Genomic DNA, 20,426 nt, shown 5'->3' with positions numbered 1-20,426 from the left:
GCAGTAAAGATAAGTGGATAATAGGAGCTTGCCTTTGGAGAAGATCTCACTTTGTTGTTCAACTGCAACCCCACTCACCTGGCTGGAGCCAGCAGGTGGCAAGGTTGCTGAGGCCCAAAATGCAGGAGGTGCCTAAGCTCTGAGCAAACTGAGAATACATGCTGTCCTCCCATCTTCTATCTCTGCCCATATTATGATTATCCTGTGGACAGCTCTGCCACAATGACCAACTAAAAAGAGTTTAGGGGTGGGAACCGGCTACAGCATTCATTCATACTTCAGCAGTAGATGAGGATGAGGTGTGAGGACTCCAGTCATGATGCTTCTCTAGGACCCCATAAAAACATGGAATGGCCAGCATCTGAAGTAAGCAACAGTGGGCACCTGTAGAAGCCCTGTTGCCAACGGCCAGAGTATCCTGGCCTTGCTGCTACTCTTCCTTGTTGTCAAAAGGCCCATGCTTTGACATCTGATGAGATGTTGGTTGGAGAATTGTACTGTAAAATTTTCAGAAGTGTGAATTTTGAAGGATAGCTGTGTTTCAGTTTTAGTTTCTCAATAAAATGCCAACAAATTGGAATTGCTCCCCCATTCCTACTCAAAACGTAAACCCCATTGAGTTCATTGATATTTAGTCCCAGTTAAGTATGTATACAGCTGCAACCTCAATCTCCACTTCTCATACACCCTCCTACATAGTATCTCGTACATCAGGGATGCTAAGTGTTGGGAGAGAGCTCAGCTGGTAGAGCATGGGACTCTTAATCTCAGGGTTGTGCGTTTAAGCAAAAGATTCCTGCGTTGCAGGGGGTTGGACTAGATGACCCTTGTGGTCCCTTCCAACTCTACAATTATATAATTCTATGATTCTGGAAACTTACGGCCCTGCAGATGTTGCTGAACTACAACCCCCAGCAGAACCAGCAAGCTTGGGGTGATGGGAGTTGTAGTTCAGCACTATCCGGAGGGCCACAGGTTCACCACCGCTGTCCTACATAGAATCTCATACATACAGTCATGATGATATATAACAATCAGAAGCTGGAATGGGGAAAAAAGGGATGTCAAAGAAAATCACTTTCTTCCTGAAATATTTTATCGCTGTTTAAAGCAAAGACTACTGTTCTGTAATAACTTATTACCCCTCCTTTATCTGTCAGCTGATATAATGAGACATTGAATCTGTCAGCAAAACTTTCAGCAGCAGTTTTTTCAGCAGTGCTTTTTAAAAAAAGTCTCCACCCTGAAAGAAAACAGGATGATCTTTTCGGCAGCTCAGCACCATGCAACTTCAGCCACGTGTTGCTCTCTTTGATTTTCTCCTCAACCAAATCTTGTTGGGCTTAATAACAATAAATCAGCCAAATTGCAGAATTGCCGGGTGGAGTGAATGTGGTGGAGAATGGGGGTGTGTGCGTGGAGAAATTACAACATGTCTAACCTTCGCCTTTTAGAGTTTTGCTTGTAAGGTTCTCACATCTGGACTTCATTGAGCCCAATGTGATGACAATCTCCAATAAATGTTAATGGGGAATCCCACACAGCCCATACATTGTAACATTAATTCAGTATGTCTGTTCATCTGACAAGTGCTATAATGTACAGAGCTCCAGAGGCATCCTCACCTGGAGCCCAAGTGAAGAACCACCTCAGGCCAGGGCTGGATTTAGATGAAGAGATACTCCTAGGATACTCCACTTGTGAGGCCCCTCCCCACCCCACCCTCACAACTAGAAGAAAATGGAGGAGTGTTATAAACAAAATTGAGTGAAGCCAAGGAGGAGGATGGGTATTTAAAATTCTACAATTCACATTTTTTCCTCTAAAGGACATAAGATATTATTGTTAAATACCATAGTGATTTAAAAAAAATGCATAAAATTAACACTGAAAAACTTTTGCAATAACTGAACTATGTAAACCTTTTATGGCCTGGGTTGTCCTCTTATATACCTGCTGGGATTGACAAGGCATCCGACCCTCACCTCTCCTGTAGCTGCCTCTGATTAGTTATCATTTAACTCTTGGGGGGAATAAATAGCATCACATGTGCATGGAAGTTGCCGAACCAATTAACCAACTAGAAGGATTACTGTTAATAGCACCAGTTTTCCTATAACTTGATACGGATTGATAGTTTTGATAAACTGCAAAAGCATTTTTAGTTTGCTTTCTGTTGCCACCCTGAAACTTTTCTTTATTAGTGCCACTTTGTGCAAATGAAGGAAAACAACTTTTCTGCTTGTATATGTTGATAATATAATTTTGGTTACTGAGGACAAACAAGATTGCACAAAAACAAGATTGGGTGCAGGCCTGGCCAGGACATAGGTGTCCTGACTGTGACAAAGGTGACCTGTGTGCTTGCTTGCTTGCTTGCTTAACAGCTGTTGGGAACTTCAAGGTCCCTGCTCTCCCTTCTTATGGTCTTTGTACTGGACCTGGAGACTCCAATAGAGAGTATTCCATGTCAAGAAGGAGGGCAAGTGGGCACTCTAGCAAATGTCAGGGCAGGAGTTACACGAAGCAGGGCCTTTTCACTGGTGGTGCCCATTGTGTGCCTCACTCTTCCCAGACCTGCTCTCTTTTGGCTGTATTTTGGAGTTTTATAATTTAGGAAGACTTTGGAAGAACTGGTTGACAAGTCCTATCAGTTGCTGACGTATGAGCGGATTTTATTTGCTGCTATTCTGTGCTTCTGGTGCACCAGGGTTTACACCAGCCTAACAGAGTTGGCCAGGATGCCAGAAGGGATACAATTTACAAGCTTTCTCCATTATCTGCACAGCAGGGTGTGTTCAGTCAACAGTGCAAAGGCTGAGCTGAAGCGTTCCCTGCTGGTTACCTGCTTTCAGCAATAGGGGGTCGCTCTTTGGTAGTACCCAATTGGTTAGCTGTCAGATTCTAGAGCTCCCTATTGGTGGCTTTTAGGTTATTCACAAAATGCAGAGTCCATTCATAAAACAGTGCTCATTCATAAAGCAGCAACATAAATCTCCATTGCTATATATTGGGTGTATATTTCAGTGGTTGAACATGCAAGTTTATGGCCATGCTGTAATGTAGTGTTTATGCAACTGTGAATAAAAGGTGGCTGGGCTCATTGTCTCGGGGTTTGGGGGGAAGAGGTGACAAAACTGATTTACCAATGAGTGCCCCCCCTTTATTTCCATTACAAGTCCTTGAGTCTGTACTCTGAATGGTGACACTAGAGACCTAGAAGGTGCAGGGCTTGTCTGTCCAACTCCTGCACAGTCTCATCAGAGCTGACCTTAAGGCAATTGGAGCAATTGGGCCAAATTGGGCCCCGTGGGCCGCTCCTAAGGGGCCCCCTGCACCAGGGCAATCTAGATGGATTTTATTTATATCTATAAGATTTTGCAGACTTTGGCTGTGAACTGGGGCCCTACCAAAAAAACAAAAACAAAAAACCAAGTTGCGCCCCACTGCTTCAAATTGGGCCCCACTGGCTAGCCCTGAGTCTAATAGTTGTTGGGCCTGAGTTTCCTTGCCCTTGCATGAAGTCTTGGGTTTACAATTTTGGGAGAGGGGAGACTGTGGCACTGGGGAGAGGGCAGGCTGGTGAGGCGCCCTAGATTTAGAGGCCCAAGTTGCCCTGCCCTCACATGAAGTCTTGGGTTTGCAATTTTGGGAGAGGGGAGACTGCCCGCTGGGGAGCGGGAGGGCTGGTGAGGTCCCCTAGATTTAGAGGCCCTAGGCTTCAGCCTACTTAGCCTATACATAAATCTGGCACTGCCTCAGGCAGTAGGTTTTGGGCGTCATTAAAGAGGTGGCAGAATGGAACGTAGGTGGATCTGATTCACTGGCTACAGTCCTTTAGGAAATGGTCTTGGAGAACCCCAACTGAAAGTATACAATGATGTTTCGAGGAGTTATGTAGGAGGACTTCTCAATGGATTGCGCCCTGTTTTAATGAGTGGGAGAGACTATTTGGATCGCCTCCTTTAGTGTCATATGCCAAGATCAGAGTGCTGGGAAAATCCAACCCCCAGTGGCTGAAGCTCAAAATATCAGAAGCAGAGGGGGAAACAGGCAGGCAGGTAACTGACAGGTAGCAGGTAAGGACACACTCTGAAGGCACAGCAAGACAACATGGCAGTCTTTGTCAACAACGGGCTGCTCATAGTGAGGGAGCGCTGGAAACTTTAGAAAGATGCCTTATACAAGGTCAGGTTTTTTGTCTATCTAGCCTAGTATTCACAGGCAGTTGCTCTGCTAGGTGTTTCAGGCACAAAATATTTCCAATCACATGCTACAGCCACAGCAAGCACTGCAACAATCCCACAGTTTGAGGTTGTCTTCACCCCCCAAAGGTGCACTCCTTCATTGTCTCCCGAGACAGATGAATATCAACAACATGATCATAGACAGTAATCTGCTCTAGAAGCCTCTTTGGCTGAAGAGTTGCTTTAGATGTGCTATAAATAAATAAATGTAGAAAATTTTCAAATATTGTATCCACTGTGTACCATCGTGAAGTAGCATTTTGGCTATTTTTGCACTGGGGCCTGTGATGTTTAAAGCAGGCTCTTTAATTCCTCTCCTGGTGAAAACACAACAGTGGTTAGCATAAAAGGTGTTTGACATATCTTTTCTTTACCTTTGCTGGATCTTTCTTCTTCTATTAAATATTTGGAATTTTTGAAGCTTGCAAACTTCCACCTGGAAATTGACTGCTCACGCAACAAGGCAGCAGCCCCTGAGGCTGCCTAACAAATGCAGGACAGTCATAAAAACTCCCTGCTCCTGGGTTTCACTCCCAGCACCTGAGGCAGGGGAGTTCAACGGGAGTTTCTTTTCCTGCCCAGTTAAAATGACAAATTGGTACATGAGTGTTTAATGAAAGATGCTGGAAACGTCCATGAAGATCAGAAAAATCACCTCGCAGAGCTGACAGGCAGGCCATCTGCATTCCCGCGTCCCTATTAATTCCCTAACGATAAACGACAGGAGAGCCTAGAGGGTTAACAGCTTAATTCAATCTTCCTCAAACTCCTTTTCCAGGGCCCTGTCTATATCTCGAATTAGAAAGGCATTTATAAAGCATTATTTGCACACTAGATAGTGTTGTTGTTGTTTTAGAAAATGGCTCCTTGCTTCAAGCATCAATCATATTGCTCCCCCACCTTCACCACAGCCCTAATGCCAGATCTTCTTTACCATTCCCAATACAGCGTGGCCAAAATTTGCGGAAACAAATGATGTGCCTTTTTGTGACATCCCCTGCCCAGATGGGTGACCTCGCAGATCTTGTGTGTCACACAACTGTGCCCATTGGCTACATGATTAGATTTGGCTGGCAATGTACAGCAGAATTCTATGCTGATTTGCTTGGAAATTAGAGCAATTGAGCTCAATGTTGGGATTTACTTCCAAGTAAATAAGCATATGGTAGTTTGTCCAGGGTTCCTGGGAATTGTAACAGTGTGCAGAATTCTTTGAGGAAAAATGTGCATTTTGAAAGTGTTATGAGTTGCAGAGGGTAGGTTCTCTGCCTGAGCCCCTCTTCTAATTCCTGGATCCAGCAGATTCAATTCCTGGAATAGCCAGGATAGTTTCCTGGTGAGGTAATGGCCTTCTAAGTATGGGCGATTAAGGTAACAAAGGAAGTGGTTCTGTGCCAGATAACAAATGGGTGGAGCTCCCTCCCTCAACTCAGTGGGAGTTAGAAAGACAAAGGACAAAGTTGGGAGTTGGGCTGTGTGAGCTAGAAGCTAGAAGCAAGGCTGCAGGCTGGGCAGCTGAGAGATAGAACCATGCCTGATTTCTGCTGGATTCCAAGGCTGTGGCTATGGGAGAAGCAAGAACCCTTTGGGGTGTTAATGTGGTGAGCCGCTCCACATTATATGTGTAAATAAACCATATATCATAAAGACATCACAGTCTCCGCTGTCTCACATTCCAAGGAAACCGAACACTGGGTAGGTGCCTGGAACTGCTGGAATCTTGCACTGCTCAAAGACTAGGGGGGCATAGAACAGTGCTTTAGAGATACATTGCATAAATAGCCAATGTTAGCAGACACAGAGAATACAACGGATCATGTTCAATCTCTGGATGATCCACATTTTTATGCATTAACTCCAGCACTGCCAAATGCACACATAACATTTGACTTTTGGTTTGCTTGCTTTTACCTGTAGTAGCTAGGGAATAAATAACTTGCTCCATGGCAACCTTGATTTATATATGTGTCCTGGAACTGTCTTTTAGCTATCACCTGTGGGTCTCCTGCCATTGGTACGGTTCTTGTGGTATCAGTCTAACTGAAAAAGGCATAAGAATGCTGACCAAAAACACTATTAGGACAGTAGGTCAGCTTTCATAGAATCATAGAGTTGGAAGAGACCACAAGGGCCATCAAGTCCAACCCCCTGACAAGCAGGAAACACCATCAGAGCACTCCTGACATATGGTTGTCAAGCCTCTGCTTAAAGACCTCCAAAGAAGGAGACTCCACCACACTTCCTGACAGTAAGAGCTGTTCGACAGTGGAATTTGCTGCCAAGGAGTGTGGTAGAGTCTCCTTCTTTGGAGGTCTTTAAGCAGAGGCTTGACAACCATATGTCAGGAGTGCTCTGATGGTGTTTCCTGCTTGGCAGGGGGTTGGACTCGATGGCCCTTGTGGTCTCTTCCAATTCTATGATTCTATGAAAGCTGACCTACTGTCCTAATAGTGTTTTTGGTCAGCATTCTTATGCCTTTTTCAGATAGAATGATACCACAAGAACCGTACCAATGGCAGGAGACCCACAGGTGATAGCTAAAAGACAGTGGAGAAGGAAGACTTTACACAGGAATTAATGGGAGGAGGAAATATGTGCTACTGGTAGGAATGGAAGGTAGGAAGAGCAGGTAATCTGGATAAAAAGTGGAAGAGCTCTCAGGAGCTATAATGGAAGGGTGGAGAACATTTTGACCTCCGCCGGAAGGCCTTGCAGCATGTGGCTACTGCCATCACCTCCTGTCACTGCTGTGAGTCCCTGCAGGCCTCTGCCGCAAGGACGCGCAGGCCACCACCGCTTCTGCTGCCAAATCCTGTTGCCACTGCAAGGCCTCTCAGGTCAATGCCTTTACTGCTGCCACTTTGTGCCGCTGCTGCGAGGCCTTGCTGGCCACTGCCATTGCTGCCACCGTTTTCTGTTGCCACCACAAGGACTCACAGGCCACCACTACTGTTGCCACTTCCCATCACTGCCGTGAGTCCTTGCAGGCCGCCACCACTACTAGTGCTGCCTCCCATTGCTGCTGTGAGTCCTCGCAGGCTGCTGCTGCTGCAGCCGTCACTCTCTATCACCACTGCAAGGCCTTGCAGGCCGCCACTGTTTGTGTCACTGTCGCAAGGCCCTGCTGGCTGCTGCTGCTACTGTTGCCCCCTCCCGTCGCCTCCACAGGGACTCGCAGACCACCGATTGATCAGCCACAGCAAGGCCTTGCAGGTTGTCGCCGCTACTGCTGACATGTACCGTGGTAATGGCAAGCTATTTCTGCCACTGCTGCCTCTGCCTCCTAACAGACCTGCTGGCGGTCTGGCAGTCCCAGATTATTTGTATTCACTATGACTCATCGCCATATTTTGGATTGTCTTGAATGCCACCATTTGGTAGCCAAGTCTGAAACCAAAAGTTCTGTTGGGATGCATTTTGGCTTGCCTGTTGATGAAACTGAGTATGTAATGACATTATCCTGTTTGCCTCTGTTTAGTTCCATCCTTATTTCAGACATTGTGGTAGATTGCAATTTTTAGCTGGTGGTAACATTGCAATGTTTAGCGGGTGATATTTAGAGGTTTAGCTGCTGATAACATTGCAGTGTTTAGCTGGTGAGTTATCAAGATGTTGAAAACCAGATATTGCCTAGCCCTTACACACATTGTGATTCACAATATATTGCCAGCTCAAATATTATGAAACAATTATCACGATGTGAACTTCAAACATGTTTTGGATGATAGATTGATAGATCACCCAGCCCTAGTACACATGGGTTGACCAGTTGTAAAACTGGTATGCTTTGTATCAGGTCAGACCATTGATTTATCTAGTCCAGTTTTGCTCACTCTGACTGGCAGTGCATCTCCAGAATTTTCCCCATCACCTGCTAGCTGTGTTTCTCAAGGTAATCTGTATAGGGCTGATGGGAGATGCTGCTGAATTTTTATGCCAAGATCACACTATATATATTTATTGCATTTATACCCGAAATTTCCTCCAGGGTTCTGATATATTTGTATCCTCACAATAATCTTGTGAGGTAGACTAGGCTTACAAACCTTGACTAGCTAAAAGTCACATGCATAGCTGTCAAGTGTCCCTTATTTGAAGGGACAGTCCCTTATTCCAGTGCCATGGCCCGCTGCTGTCCCTTATTGATGGATGTCCCTTAAATGTCCCTTAAATTTCAAAGGAAGCAGCTCCTCTCCCTCCCTGCCAGGGAGGCTCCAACTGTGTTGGTTGGCTGTGTTGCTCACCCAATAAGAAGTCTAAGAACGACTGGGGGTGGACCTTGCATGCCTTGTGTGTGGCTAGTTAATGCAAGCTGAGGGGTTTTTTGAATGCTGGACGCCATTTTGTTGCACGTGCTGCTGCAAACTTTGCAGTGTAAAGCCAAGCCGGGGAGCCATCTTAAGTTGAGGCTGCATAGGCCTTGTGGTGCATGTGATTCAGATTCTATTCAGTTGAACCTCTGGTTACAAAGTTGGTTGGTCAGTGTTCTCGAAGCTACCCAGCATGAGTTTGACCAGACTGCAGGAGGACAGAAAGACTGGAGTGCCTGGACAGGTGAGGCTACAGGTCCCTTATTTTGGCTGCCGGTCCCTTATTTTCAAGGCTGCTGGTCCCTTATTTTCAAATCTGTAAGTTGACAGCTATGGTCACATGGCTTTGTGTGTATTTGGCCCTGGGCTCCTCAATCCTAGACTACATAGACACCATACACTTAAAGCACATGGCTTCCCCCAAAGAATTCTGGGAACTGTAGTTTACCCCTCATAGAGCTACAATTGGCAACTCCCTGGATTCTTTAGGGGAAGTAGCATGCTTTAAATACATGGTATGTACGCAGCCCTGATCTGAAAATCCAGACACTACTCCACGCCGCAGGTTTGTAGATAATCCCAAAGACTACTTTTGTTTTCCTTCCAACTCTTTGATTCTGTGATTGCTCGCTTTACCTATCTTTATCCCATTCTCTTAATCATTAGCTAAGAAGGCCTGAAAGTATGAAAAAGAGCAGTATGTGGTTTCTTTCAGCTGCTCAGCCAAGTTGGCAGAGTCTCTTTACCTTTAAATATCAGCCACCCATGGTGAAACAACTCTGACTCCATGTTGGCAATGCAAGGGGTTTCCATAGAGACAGAAGTGCAGGTCGCAACCTCTGTAAATGTAATCAGAGCACTGGAGCTGCCTGTGTGTGTGTAGACAGGTTTAATTCTCTTGGTAGTGGGAGTTCAGTAATGCGGCATGTATGTATAAGCAGCTCTTGGTGACTGACAACCTGTTATCTTCAAGATGGCTCAGCTCAGAGCAGAGCTGCCAGTCCATCTTTTAGAGCTGTCTTCTCTGCTGCCTTTTCATACACTAATTCCACCACGGACCCCCATTGGGCCCGCTTGTCAGCATGCAAGAGCTTGAAAATATAATAACCATTCCAGCTATACTCCATCTGTCTGGGTTTACAGCTGCCTCCTCACAATGCCAATTTTATAAAATCAGATCTGGAGGACCTGGCTGCTCCCCCTCCCTTCAATCCTTTATGGGATTGACCTGCTCAGTTTACAAGGGAAAGTGTTTCCCTCGTAAACTAAAGCAAGCTACTGCCCGGCACTTGCACCTTGCCTGATCCACCCTCTCCTCCTTCCCTGGTATGTTATCCGTACTTCTCTTATCCCTTCTCTCCTTCCATTGTTTCCTGCCACTCTTACAATATTGTAAGTTCCTTGGGGCAGAGACCTATTATTTTTGTATATGCTTGTTCATAAAGCTTTTTGTATATGAATGGCGTGGCAATAATAAAACCTACCAAGTCTTCCACTTTCAGCGAACTACACTAGAGACAAAATAAAATTGAAGTGGAGTGGATCTCAGCAACTACATTCTTCCAATATGAATTTGCTCATGTGAAACTGAATATATATTATCCAACCTAATTCATTGTTTTCTGCATTCCTACTTACATATGTTGCTGGAGCGGGGGGGGGGGGTGTTATAAGGCATAAATGGATTGAATCTGGCAATTCAATTCATTATTAACTTAGGATTCATCAATGCAACTTAACCTATGAGGTTTGTTCTATTTTAAATTATCTTACTGTGTCAAATTTCAAAAGAATTCAACACCAGATACCACACTACATACACACAGAAAAACACTTGGAGGACAGTAAAGAAAGGATGCGGAACCCATGGCCCTCCAGACAGTGGAGGTTGGTCCATTAGGGCTTATGGGGCATTGCCTCACCAATCCTTGTCTGCCCTCAGTTTACTTAAGTCTCAGTATTGTGAAACTCAGCAAATAGGAGGATGAGGACAAAACAATAATTTGTTGGATTTGTCTATCATTGGTTCTGATTCCACTTAATTTTGGAGCCTTACTAGTCCCAATGAGCATTGGCCACCAATGCCTCCAGATGTTGTGGGATTCCAGTTCTCATCATCCCTGACCATTGGTCATGCTAGCTGGGGCTGATGGGAGTTGAGGTCCAACAACATCTAGAAGGCCACAGGTTCTCCACTTGTGAAATAGTGATTTAAAAATAGTGATCAGAGGAACCAAGAGCCCATATGTTCAAGTGGCCTCCAAAGAAGTCTCTGATCTTAACCTTGATTATGTGCAGAGGTCTACTGGTTTAAACGCCAACTTCCTTCTGATTTGCTTTGAAATATATGCAATCTATCAATCTCCTCCTTCCTGCTTTTCTGGTCAGTTTTTTTCACTGGACTCCCGAGTTGGCATTTAAGAGAAGCACTTCAGTTCAAAGAGAGCATTTGGGCAAAGGGGGCTCATTTCTTTTGGTAGCTAATTAAAATAAACTTTGTAGAATCTGACCATCCAGTGGTAAAAATCAAAAGTTTTGCAAGCACACTTTTGTGGTTATTGCTTCTTCTATACAGCCCCCCATTCAGAACTGTCAGACAGGTGAAGAAAAGAACATCACCCTACTCTTAGGTAGGGATGAGGAACCTATGGACCTCCAAATGCTTGTTGTACTACAGTTCCCACAATCCCTGACCACTGGCTTTGCAGGCTGGGGATGATGGGAGCTGTAATCCAGCAACATCTGGAGAACCACAGATCCACCATCCCTGTTTTAGGGCTTAGAGCTTTTTTATTTTATATTTTTTTGGCTGAAGCCTGCTATTCACCATCTCAAGAGTGTGCTATTGTCCCACGGGCAGTATTGGCTGTAGGGCTTCTTTTTTGTAAAATGGTCTTCTTTTATTTCCTAATGGGGCAGAGTAACTGATAATTATATCATTACAGGGTGCATTTTCCCTTGTTTATCTCTGTATTGCAGATACCAAGATTAGTATATTTATGTTCCTAGAACGTAATGCATTTCAAAAAATTTCCAAATGCGCTGACATGAAGGTAATCTCTTAACATAAAACCTAGCCAAAAGCAAAGTACTGTATTTTTCGCTCTATAACACGCACCCGACCATAACACGCACGTAGTTTTTAGAGGAGGAAAATCCGTAGGCATGCCACCCGTAGGCATTCCCTCCATAACACGCACAGACATTTCCCCTTACTTTCTAGGAGGAAAAAAGTGAGTGTTATGGTGCAAAAAATACGGTACTTTTAGCAGCCTGATCCTGCTCATTTACTCACAAGTCATTCCCATTGAGTTCAATAGAACATTCTCCTGTGCATTTGTGTATGCACTGAACTGAGAGTAGGCCTCCATTAAACTCAACTGAGATTACTTCAGAGAAGACATGTAGAACTGCTTTAGGCTTTTACACACACACTTGGCTGGAAGAAAAACCCACTGACCACAGTGGGACTTACCGTATCCTTGGGTAGATAGATTAAGCTTGCACTGTTGAAATAACTATTACAATCTCAATAGAATAAATACTGGAAATTGGAGTTCAAACCCATAGGCCTTAAAAGTGGTTAATTTAGCCCTTTTAACTGAAGGCAGGGGTTGGAGAACCACAGGTCTTGTGGGAGTGGTCTTGTGGGCCATGCCTTCTGCTCTGGCCACATCTACCATTGGCCTTGCGCTGCACTCTCCGCAAATGATTTTGCTTGACTGCAAAGATTCCTTCTACTCTTGCCAATGGCCCCCGCTTCCCTGATGGTGGTTTGCGTGTGTGTGTGTAAAAATGTCTGGCTTTTGTGATGCTGAAATTCATAGCCTGCTGCACAAAGGTAAAAGTCACACCATTGCTCTCCCCACTTTTGCCTCAGGCGACACCCGCTGCTGTCTCTGGAAAGTTCCACATGAGGGAATGTGGCCTCCATGCCGAAAATTGTCTTATTAAGGTATCTGCAGCATTCATGTACAACATGATTCGGTGTTCCCTGATTTATAATGGAGTCTGCTATTTGAAAAAAAAAAGAAAAAAGACAGCAATAAAAGGATGCATGGGGGCGGAGGGAGAGATGGAAATTGCTTAGAAGCAGGGCCAGGGGTTCGGTAGGTCTCCGGGGCAGGAAGGCCTCAAGCTTGAAGGAACCTCAGATTTAGACACTTGTTAATTCTTTGGCATTTGATAAGTTTTGCCTCTTGTCTTTTTTATGTCATCGGATCAAATGGTGACGCACTCTCTCAACTCGAGAGCTGCAAATTTAAGCAACTAAGGCACGTGATTTGGTAAAATACTTTTTTTTAAACTGCTATCTGCTCTGACGCAGCATGAAGGCAAGATCCCCCCCCCCAGTAGCCAGTGCATTTGCATAGAAAAAGGCTGGGAAAGCATTTGTTAAATCAAAATAATAAAAAAACCAAATGCTGTTTCACTCTTCTTTTTGGTGCCTCATGTTGTTTTTGAGTGTCATCACTTTTCTGTGGCTGCCTTTATTATGCCTAGGGCCCCCCAAACCCAGAAGTCTCCTGGGCCTCCCCAGGCCTCAGAGCGGGCCTGCTGAGAAAGATAATTCCCCATTGCTCTCCCCCACTGTTAAGGCTCTTCTTATTTGCATGGCTGCACCTCCTTTCGCACTTCTGTTCAGGGTGTACAGAAAACGGGGAGCAGCAGAATGGCTCCCCTGAGAGCGGATGAGGCTCAGGGGTCCTTTGTGCAAAAGGAATTGGTGGGGAAAGATTGGGTGGGAGGCAAAATACCAGGTGGATGGCCGTGGGGAGATTTTTTCCACCTTTGATCTCACACTGTCCTGTTCATCTGAGTGGAATACAAAGTGAGGGTGCCAGAGAGCCGGCACTTTACCTCCGCTGTTCAGTCGACGGGGGAGAAGCACTGAGCGAGACCGACAGACTGTCACTGGCAAAATGAACTGTCACCTCCCATTTTTCAGAGGCACAGAGGGATGAATTGCGGCTTTGAACCGTGTGGCCCGTTGTTGATTGAGTTCCGCTGTCTTCGAACCCCAGCGAACAAGGCAAGTTCATTTTCACGCTGACGTTCCCGCTGCTTATCAATTTGGGAGCCAGGGAAATTAACTGCTTCAGAGCTAATTTCCTTCAGAGCTGTGTCTCTTTGGGAAGTTCCACATACGCCCAGGCAACTTTGGGCTTCTTTGTCCTTTCCTTAATTCAAGACACATTAAAACCGAACATTTCAAGCCCTATGATACTTCTTGAAATAGTCATAATAGTTTTTCCTGAAGAATGCTGGGAGTTGTAGTTTATTGGGGGTATTGAGAGTTGTTAGGAGAATACTGTTCTCCTCACAGAGCTGCAATGGTCAGAGTAGTTTAAAAATCAATCCCTTTTCACAGAGCACTCTGGAAATTGTAGCTCAATGAGGGGAATAGGGATCTCTTAACAACTCTCAGCACCCTTAATAAACCACAGTTCCAAGAATACTTTGGGGGAAGCTGTGACTGTTTAAAATGGCATCATGGTGCTCAAAATGTATGGCGTGACTGTAGCCCCAGACTGGCTGGGAAAGAATCCCAACATCAGACTAGGCATTGGTGTGGTGGCAAATTCTGAAGTGTAGGCGCTCATCATCAAAATTCCCATAGCTATGCCCTCATAGCCACAAATATTCTAACATTATACAGCAAAAATGAATTTTTAAATACCAATTTTTACATTTAGGTTTCAGTACCAGGCTAGCTTTCCCCCCTCACCACTCTGGCACTTTGCCTGACATCCAGCCCAATGAAGAGTTTGGGTGGAACCACAAGCTTGTTCAGTTTTCTGACATTTAGGTTGGTCGTAATAAAGGGACTTCCCAGATTACAGAGGAAGTTTAACCCATAGTAACGTATATTAATGCAACCTACTTCTTCCTTTTTTAAATTTTTGTAGAGCAGGGTGCAGGTAGCCTGTGGACCTCTGTGCAGCTTAGGCTACTGTGTTAAGTGATTTATAAATGGTTGGAATGAATAATAAAACACACTCAGAGACATGGGAGTTGCAGTCCAGGTTCCCCATCCCTGCTGCTGTCAGAGGGACCATCTCTTCCTGACCATTGGCCATGCTAGTTGCCATAGATGAGAGATGTGCTGCGGCACCCATTCAAAGGCTTCAGCATCTCCTGCCACTGAAAAGCATCCATGGGCCCAGTGGGGAGAGTGATGAAGGGCAGCACAACTGAGTTAGGCTGGTTAATGGCCCTTCCAAGTCCCTGGGGCCCTTGGCCAGAGCCTGACTTGGCTGACTGCTGGGCCAGACCTAAGGATGTGTGAATCCACTGTTCTGTGAATAGCTGCATGATGATTTCCCAGACATTATAGTGATTTCAAAGGTGGAAGAGACATCCTTTGGGGTTTGTTTAAAAGAAGCTCAATAATTTTGGGGTCTTCCTAAAATATGGCAACCCTAGAGCTGGGGAACTCGTTGAACTCCATCTCCCATTAAGATCTGGAATCTTGGAGCTGGTAGTTCTATTAGACCAAAGGAAGTGACTAGGAATCTCATGTCAGATCACTCTTAGAATCTCCTACAAACTATAGTTCCAAGGATTCTTTAGAGGAACACATGATTGCAATGCTAGCATAAACATAATGTAAATTTGAGGTACAGTCAGTCATTTGCAACAAAATCATAAATCTCATTGATTTCATTGGAGCTTACTTCCCGGTGAGTGGATACAGGATTGCAGCCAATTGGCACTACAATGTCTTGGTCTGGTCCTGTTGGTGGTGTACAGTGGTACCTTGGGTTAAGTACTTAATTCTTTCCGGAGGTCCGTTCTTAACCTGAAGCACCAGTTTAGCTAATGGGACCTCCTGCTGCTGCCACGCCGCCAGAGCACGATTTCTGTTCTCATCCTGAAGCAAAGTTCTTAACCTGAAGCACTATTTCTGGGTTAGTGGAGTCTGTAACCTGAAGCGTATGTAACCTGAGGTACCACTGTATTTAAATTCTAAGCAGCACCCATTACAAATCTTTGTGTCAACAGGAGGCAGGCTTGAGGAGATGGATATACACACCACAGACTTGGTTAGCTGGGCTGTTGAATGCCATGTCAGCTACTCACAGAGATCACTTGACAGCCAACTCCCTGCCTTCCACTTTTCCCCCAGGATAGTCTGTTTCTGATAACAGCAAAGAGAGAATGCAATCAAGGGAAATTCAACTGGTATAGGAAGGACCCATAGTGTTTCTGTCATTGACTTACTTGTTCAATTTGGAACGGGAGGAGATGTCCGCATACATAATTAACAGCTTATAACAATGAAGAATTGTGGAATTCACTTTCAAAAGATGCAGTTATGGCCACTAGCCAAGAACTTTTATTCATGATAGTAAAATATAGCCTCTAGGCTGGTGCTAATGAATCTGTGGTCTTCCAGAAGCTGCTGGACTACATTGGCCATGCTGGCTGGAGCGGATGAGTCCAACATCTGGAGGACACAAGGTAAGGATGGAAGAATTTGTCAGTTTCGGTTTTCTCAGTTTCTCATTTGTCCAATCTTAAATTCAGTTCTCCACATTTCTGCAGCAATTTGCCAATCAATCAATCAATCAACTAAAATTCTCATGAAAATTCTTTAGCAATTTAGTGCAATTTTCTCCTTATAAACACATTTTTATTCCTGTGTAAGGAGAACAATAGCCTGTGCCACTACCCCACCTTTTCTGACCCTACCTATACTACCAACTTGGATAGGTTGTATTATATTACTTTAACTCAGGTCTGGTTGAAGATTTTGCTGCCAGAGACAAATGATAAGATGCCTCTCATCCTTGTTCTGTGTAAAGAAGCTGACTGGCCTGGTTATTGAATCTTACGTCAATATTGGGAATGGGGTAGGGTACTCCAGTGTGTGGCTGGGGGCTCAGGAGAAACTGTGTGGTGGGGCTGTTTTTTCTCCTGTTTTTTGTCCCATTCTGCCTAATGGTGGAGCCAGTCCTACTTCAATTGTTATGTCTTTTCTAGAAAAAGTTGGGAATGAAAGCCCGGTGACATGCTGAAAATTCTTTAAAAAATCATTGCAGTGCTCCCATCCAACCATAGACTATACTGTAATTCCCAGAGTTCCTTGGGAGGAAGCAATGACAATTGAATCAAAATAAATCTGTAGTGTGGATGTGCCTTTTTTCTTTCTCATTCAAAAAACAGAAAGCAGCTTATAAAAAGAAATAAAACCAATTACATAAACTCAGCAACTTCCATTAAAGCATATCAACAGTGATTAAGAACAAAAGCTGGAATCAGTTGCATAGCTCATTGATTTTATGGGACGTACTGCCAAATAAGCATGACTCAGATTGCAGCCTTGGCTTTGACTGAATAATCCTTTGCTTTTTGTATTTATCAGATCTTCATATCACTGTTATAAATTTACCAAGTGCATTCCTTACGTTTATTTTATCTCATTCATATGGATGTAGTTTTCCATTTCTTATTACTCAATTATATATGGGCTTATATAAATTGTAGTGCTTTAACTTTGCTGTCTGTGCGACGCTCTTAGGATGCGAACAGAAACTTAGTTAAGAGATAAATTAGAGGTAATCTCAGAACTCTGGCATTCTATAAATTATCCGCTGGGATGTTAATCCATAACCCAAAGAAAAGTTGGTGTTTTTCAAACTGATTTCATCCTCTCGCACATACACAGTGGTTTCTATTATTGCACACCTGGAGTGCCCTGTGTTTATATACACACACACATCACAGTGCTTGCATTGAGGCTGCAGCAAGAACAGGCTGAATTCTGATGTTCTGTACTTGCAAACAAATCCATCTCCTTATTTTGTTTTAGGTAATCCCTGTTGCTATCTCTATGGCCTTTTATGTCAGTTTCTGCAATAATGACTAACGCACAGGTGTCACCCATTGATTTTGTTCACTAGGGTGTGGGTGGGTGTTCATTCAGTATTCAGTTGGATATGGGTCCTTTTGTTAAGACCCAGTATACTAAAAAGGAATGAAATTATCAACAAGCGTTCTAAATCCCTGCTCTTCTATTTCAATGAGTTTCTCTTACATACTCTCTTCCACACATTCATCCTCATCACCCCAACCACAGTCTGTTGGAAGCCAGTACAGTGGTACCTCGGGTTACATACACTTCAGGTTACATATGCTTCAGGTTACAGACTCCACTAACCCAGAAATATTACCTCGGGTTAAGAACTTTGCTTCAGGATGAGAACAGAAATCGTGCTCCGGTGGCATGGCAGCAGCAGAAGGCCCCATTAGCTAAAGTGGTGCTTCAGGTAAAGAACAGTTGCAGGTTAAGAACGGACCTCTGGAATGAATTAAGTACTTAATCCAAGGTACCACTGTATAAAGAGCACACAAGACTCATTGCACCAACGTGTCTGTAGAACAGGTTTGTATCAGACAACTCAGGTGGTATGTCACAGACACAAGAGAGAAAGGCATACTGTAAAACTTATCCACTGAGTATTGCAAAGAAAATGTTTATCCATACGATCTTATTTATAATTGAGGCACCAGCTAATGATGCAGACGGGGAAGAGATGGCAGAAACCTAAGGACTTAAGGGCATTTTTGAGAAGGTAGGGAAGGCACCATGAGCCAGCCTCATCAAGGGCCTAAGGTTCTCTTAATTTAGTACTGAATGGCAAAAGTATTGAGAGTTGTTGTTGTTTTGATTTATTACCTGCCCTTCACTCTAAGGTCCAAGGGCAGGTCACAGCAATTTAAAATACAGTTTTAAAAACAGTTTAAAACAAATTACAATCCCAGGAATAGGGTGGGTCCTACAAACAGTGTCATACGCCAATGTAAAGAAAGAGGTGTATCTTCAGCATGTAACAAAAACTGAGTAGTGAAGATGCCAGACTCACCTCTGTGGGGAGGGAGTTCCACAACTTGGAAGGATTTTAAGTTCCTGGAAAGATCTTTGGATCTTCATGGATACTAAAAGTAATCAGCTGGAAAGCCCTGGGGAGAGATTTCATATCAGATTTTGAATGTGTTGGAGATATTTCAGGGGAAAGCACAAGTTTAAATGGCAGTTTTTGATTTATTGAGGACTAAGAGCACAATCCTATATACAGTACAGTAGGTTCCCCAGTGTTCCATGGGGCTTACTGCCAGGAAAATGCACATAGGATTGCAGCCTGAATTGTTAAAAGCAGTGTATTATAGGAGGATTTTGTTGTAGTTACTTTTTATATCTCATAACTCTGGCAATATAATCTAACACATCAAATACCCTTCTTTTAAAGTAAAGGGTTATATATGGCCATTGACTTGTTTATAGCAATAATGATTTCTATCCATTGTTTAGAACCACAAAGTAAAGACAGGCCTGCTTAAACCTTCAAGCTTGGTGTCTCAAATATTTCCATCACAGGACTTACATGGGGCCACTTGCTATAAAATACAACTGAGACAGAAACCTGGAGCCAATTAAGGTATTTTTTTAAAAAAAGAAGTTGCCATGTAACATTAGGTTACAGGCTGAGGTGGTTGTGAGGGAAATAAACTGGTTTAAATGCTTCCAGTGCTTTTAATTAAATCAAGCAATATGCCATAAAAGTGTCTTGGAATGGAAGGACCCCATAAAGGAAGCAGAACAGAAGAGTGGTGCATTTTTACAGATTGTTAAAATGAATAGTGTGCTGAATGATTTGTTGACATAGGGCACTTAATTTATTTAAACACAAAGTAGGCATAGTAATGTTTTTTTATTGTGCTGAAGTTGGACAGTGAACATGTAAGTGCTGCATGAAGTTGGAAAGCAGTTTTGTATTAAACTTTAACAAAACAAGCCTATACAGGTCTACCTAGAAGTAAGTCCCACTGATTTCACTGAGTCTTACTCCCAGATAAGTGTGGCTACATACACACTATGCATTTAAAACACATTCTTTCCCTCAGAGAATTCTGGGCACTGTTAGTTAAGGGTTGCTGGAAATTAAAATTCTATGAGCGGTAAAACTACAGTGCCCAGAATTCCTCGAGGGAAAGAATGTGCTTAGTGAGAATAATATAGAACATTTTTTAAAAAGAGAACTGAGGAAAATTTGAGAAAAGCTTGGTTTCCCATGGTGTATACCAGGGGTGGCATTCTGGATGTTCTTGGACTCCCAACTCCCACTAGCCTATGAATCTCCAGGGATGATGGGAGCTGGATCCTAGTAACATCTGGAAGGACATAGATTCCCCCTCCCTTGTGTACACATGTGCACACTTGTTTTGTTTTTTTCTCAGCTCTGGTCAAGCAGCGTTTGCAGGTTAAGAGTCAAACCCCACATTACAGCCAAGTATAATATTAGCCCCAAAGTCCCTTCCCTGGAGAGGATGTTCTTTAGCAGCAACATAGGGAGGAGGAAGGGGTATTTAGCCCAGACACTGACAGCCTGTTACCCCAACTAGTGTTCCAAACTGATCTTGCAAAAATCAGGCAGAGGGAAGCAACTAGGGAGAAGGTGGCTTCAATGGGAAACTACCTGGCAGGGGAAGGATGAAGCCTGCCATTCCTTTTTTCCTCTTCTGCACTGAAGAGTGTTCCTTCCCAGAAGGCATTGCCTTGCTGAAGGGGCCATAGGGTTCTCATTACAGACAGCTGCAGTGCAATGTGTAGTTTGGCTCTGAAACAAAACCAAACCCTGCACAATCTGCTTTAGCAGAGGCAAAAGTGAGATGGATATCCTCTCTGTAACCCCCCCCCCCATCTATCTCCAACCTTAAAATTTAAAGTTTTTAAAGTGTCCTTCAAGTTTTAAGTTTTGAAAATGCTTGGGAAATTTCATTTCAGTTTTTCTTTGTGCAACCCAGAGCTCATTGCATATTAATATGGACTTTGGTGGCAGTTGTCCAACAGTACACTATTTAGACA

General features: G+C 43.8%; 1 protein-coding gene across 4 annotated transcripts in view; it reads left to right on the top strand.

The window, feature by feature from the left end:
• The window catches only part of SKAP1 (src kinase associated phosphoprotein 1), a 339,196-nt gene that overhangs the window by 2,241 nt on the left and 316,529 nt on the right, over positions 1-20,426 (top strand). Inside the window, exons 2-3 of one of the 4 annotated variants that reach the window (XM_082197360.1) lie at positions 12,150-12,512; positions 13,506-13,589. In XM_082197360.1, the coding sequence (XP_082053486.1) occupies positions 12,369-12,512; positions 13,506-13,589 (228 nt within the window). In that variant the 5' untranslated portion in view covers positions 12,150-12,368. Of the gene's footprint in view, positions 1-12,149; positions 12,513-13,505; positions 13,590-15,937; positions 16,022-20,426 lie in introns of those variants that run through there. The other 3 variants (XM_082197361.1, XM_082197363.1, XM_082197362.1) reach the window with 3 other exon arrangements.

This window comes from Podarcis vaucheri (genome assembly GCF_965113315.1).
Source record: "Podarcis vaucheri genome assembly, chromosome: 13".
NCBI lineage: Eukaryota > Metazoa > Chordata > Lepidosauria > Squamata > Lacertidae > Podarcis > Podarcis vaucheri.
This window is presented reverse-complemented; position numbering and strand designations above follow the sequence as displayed.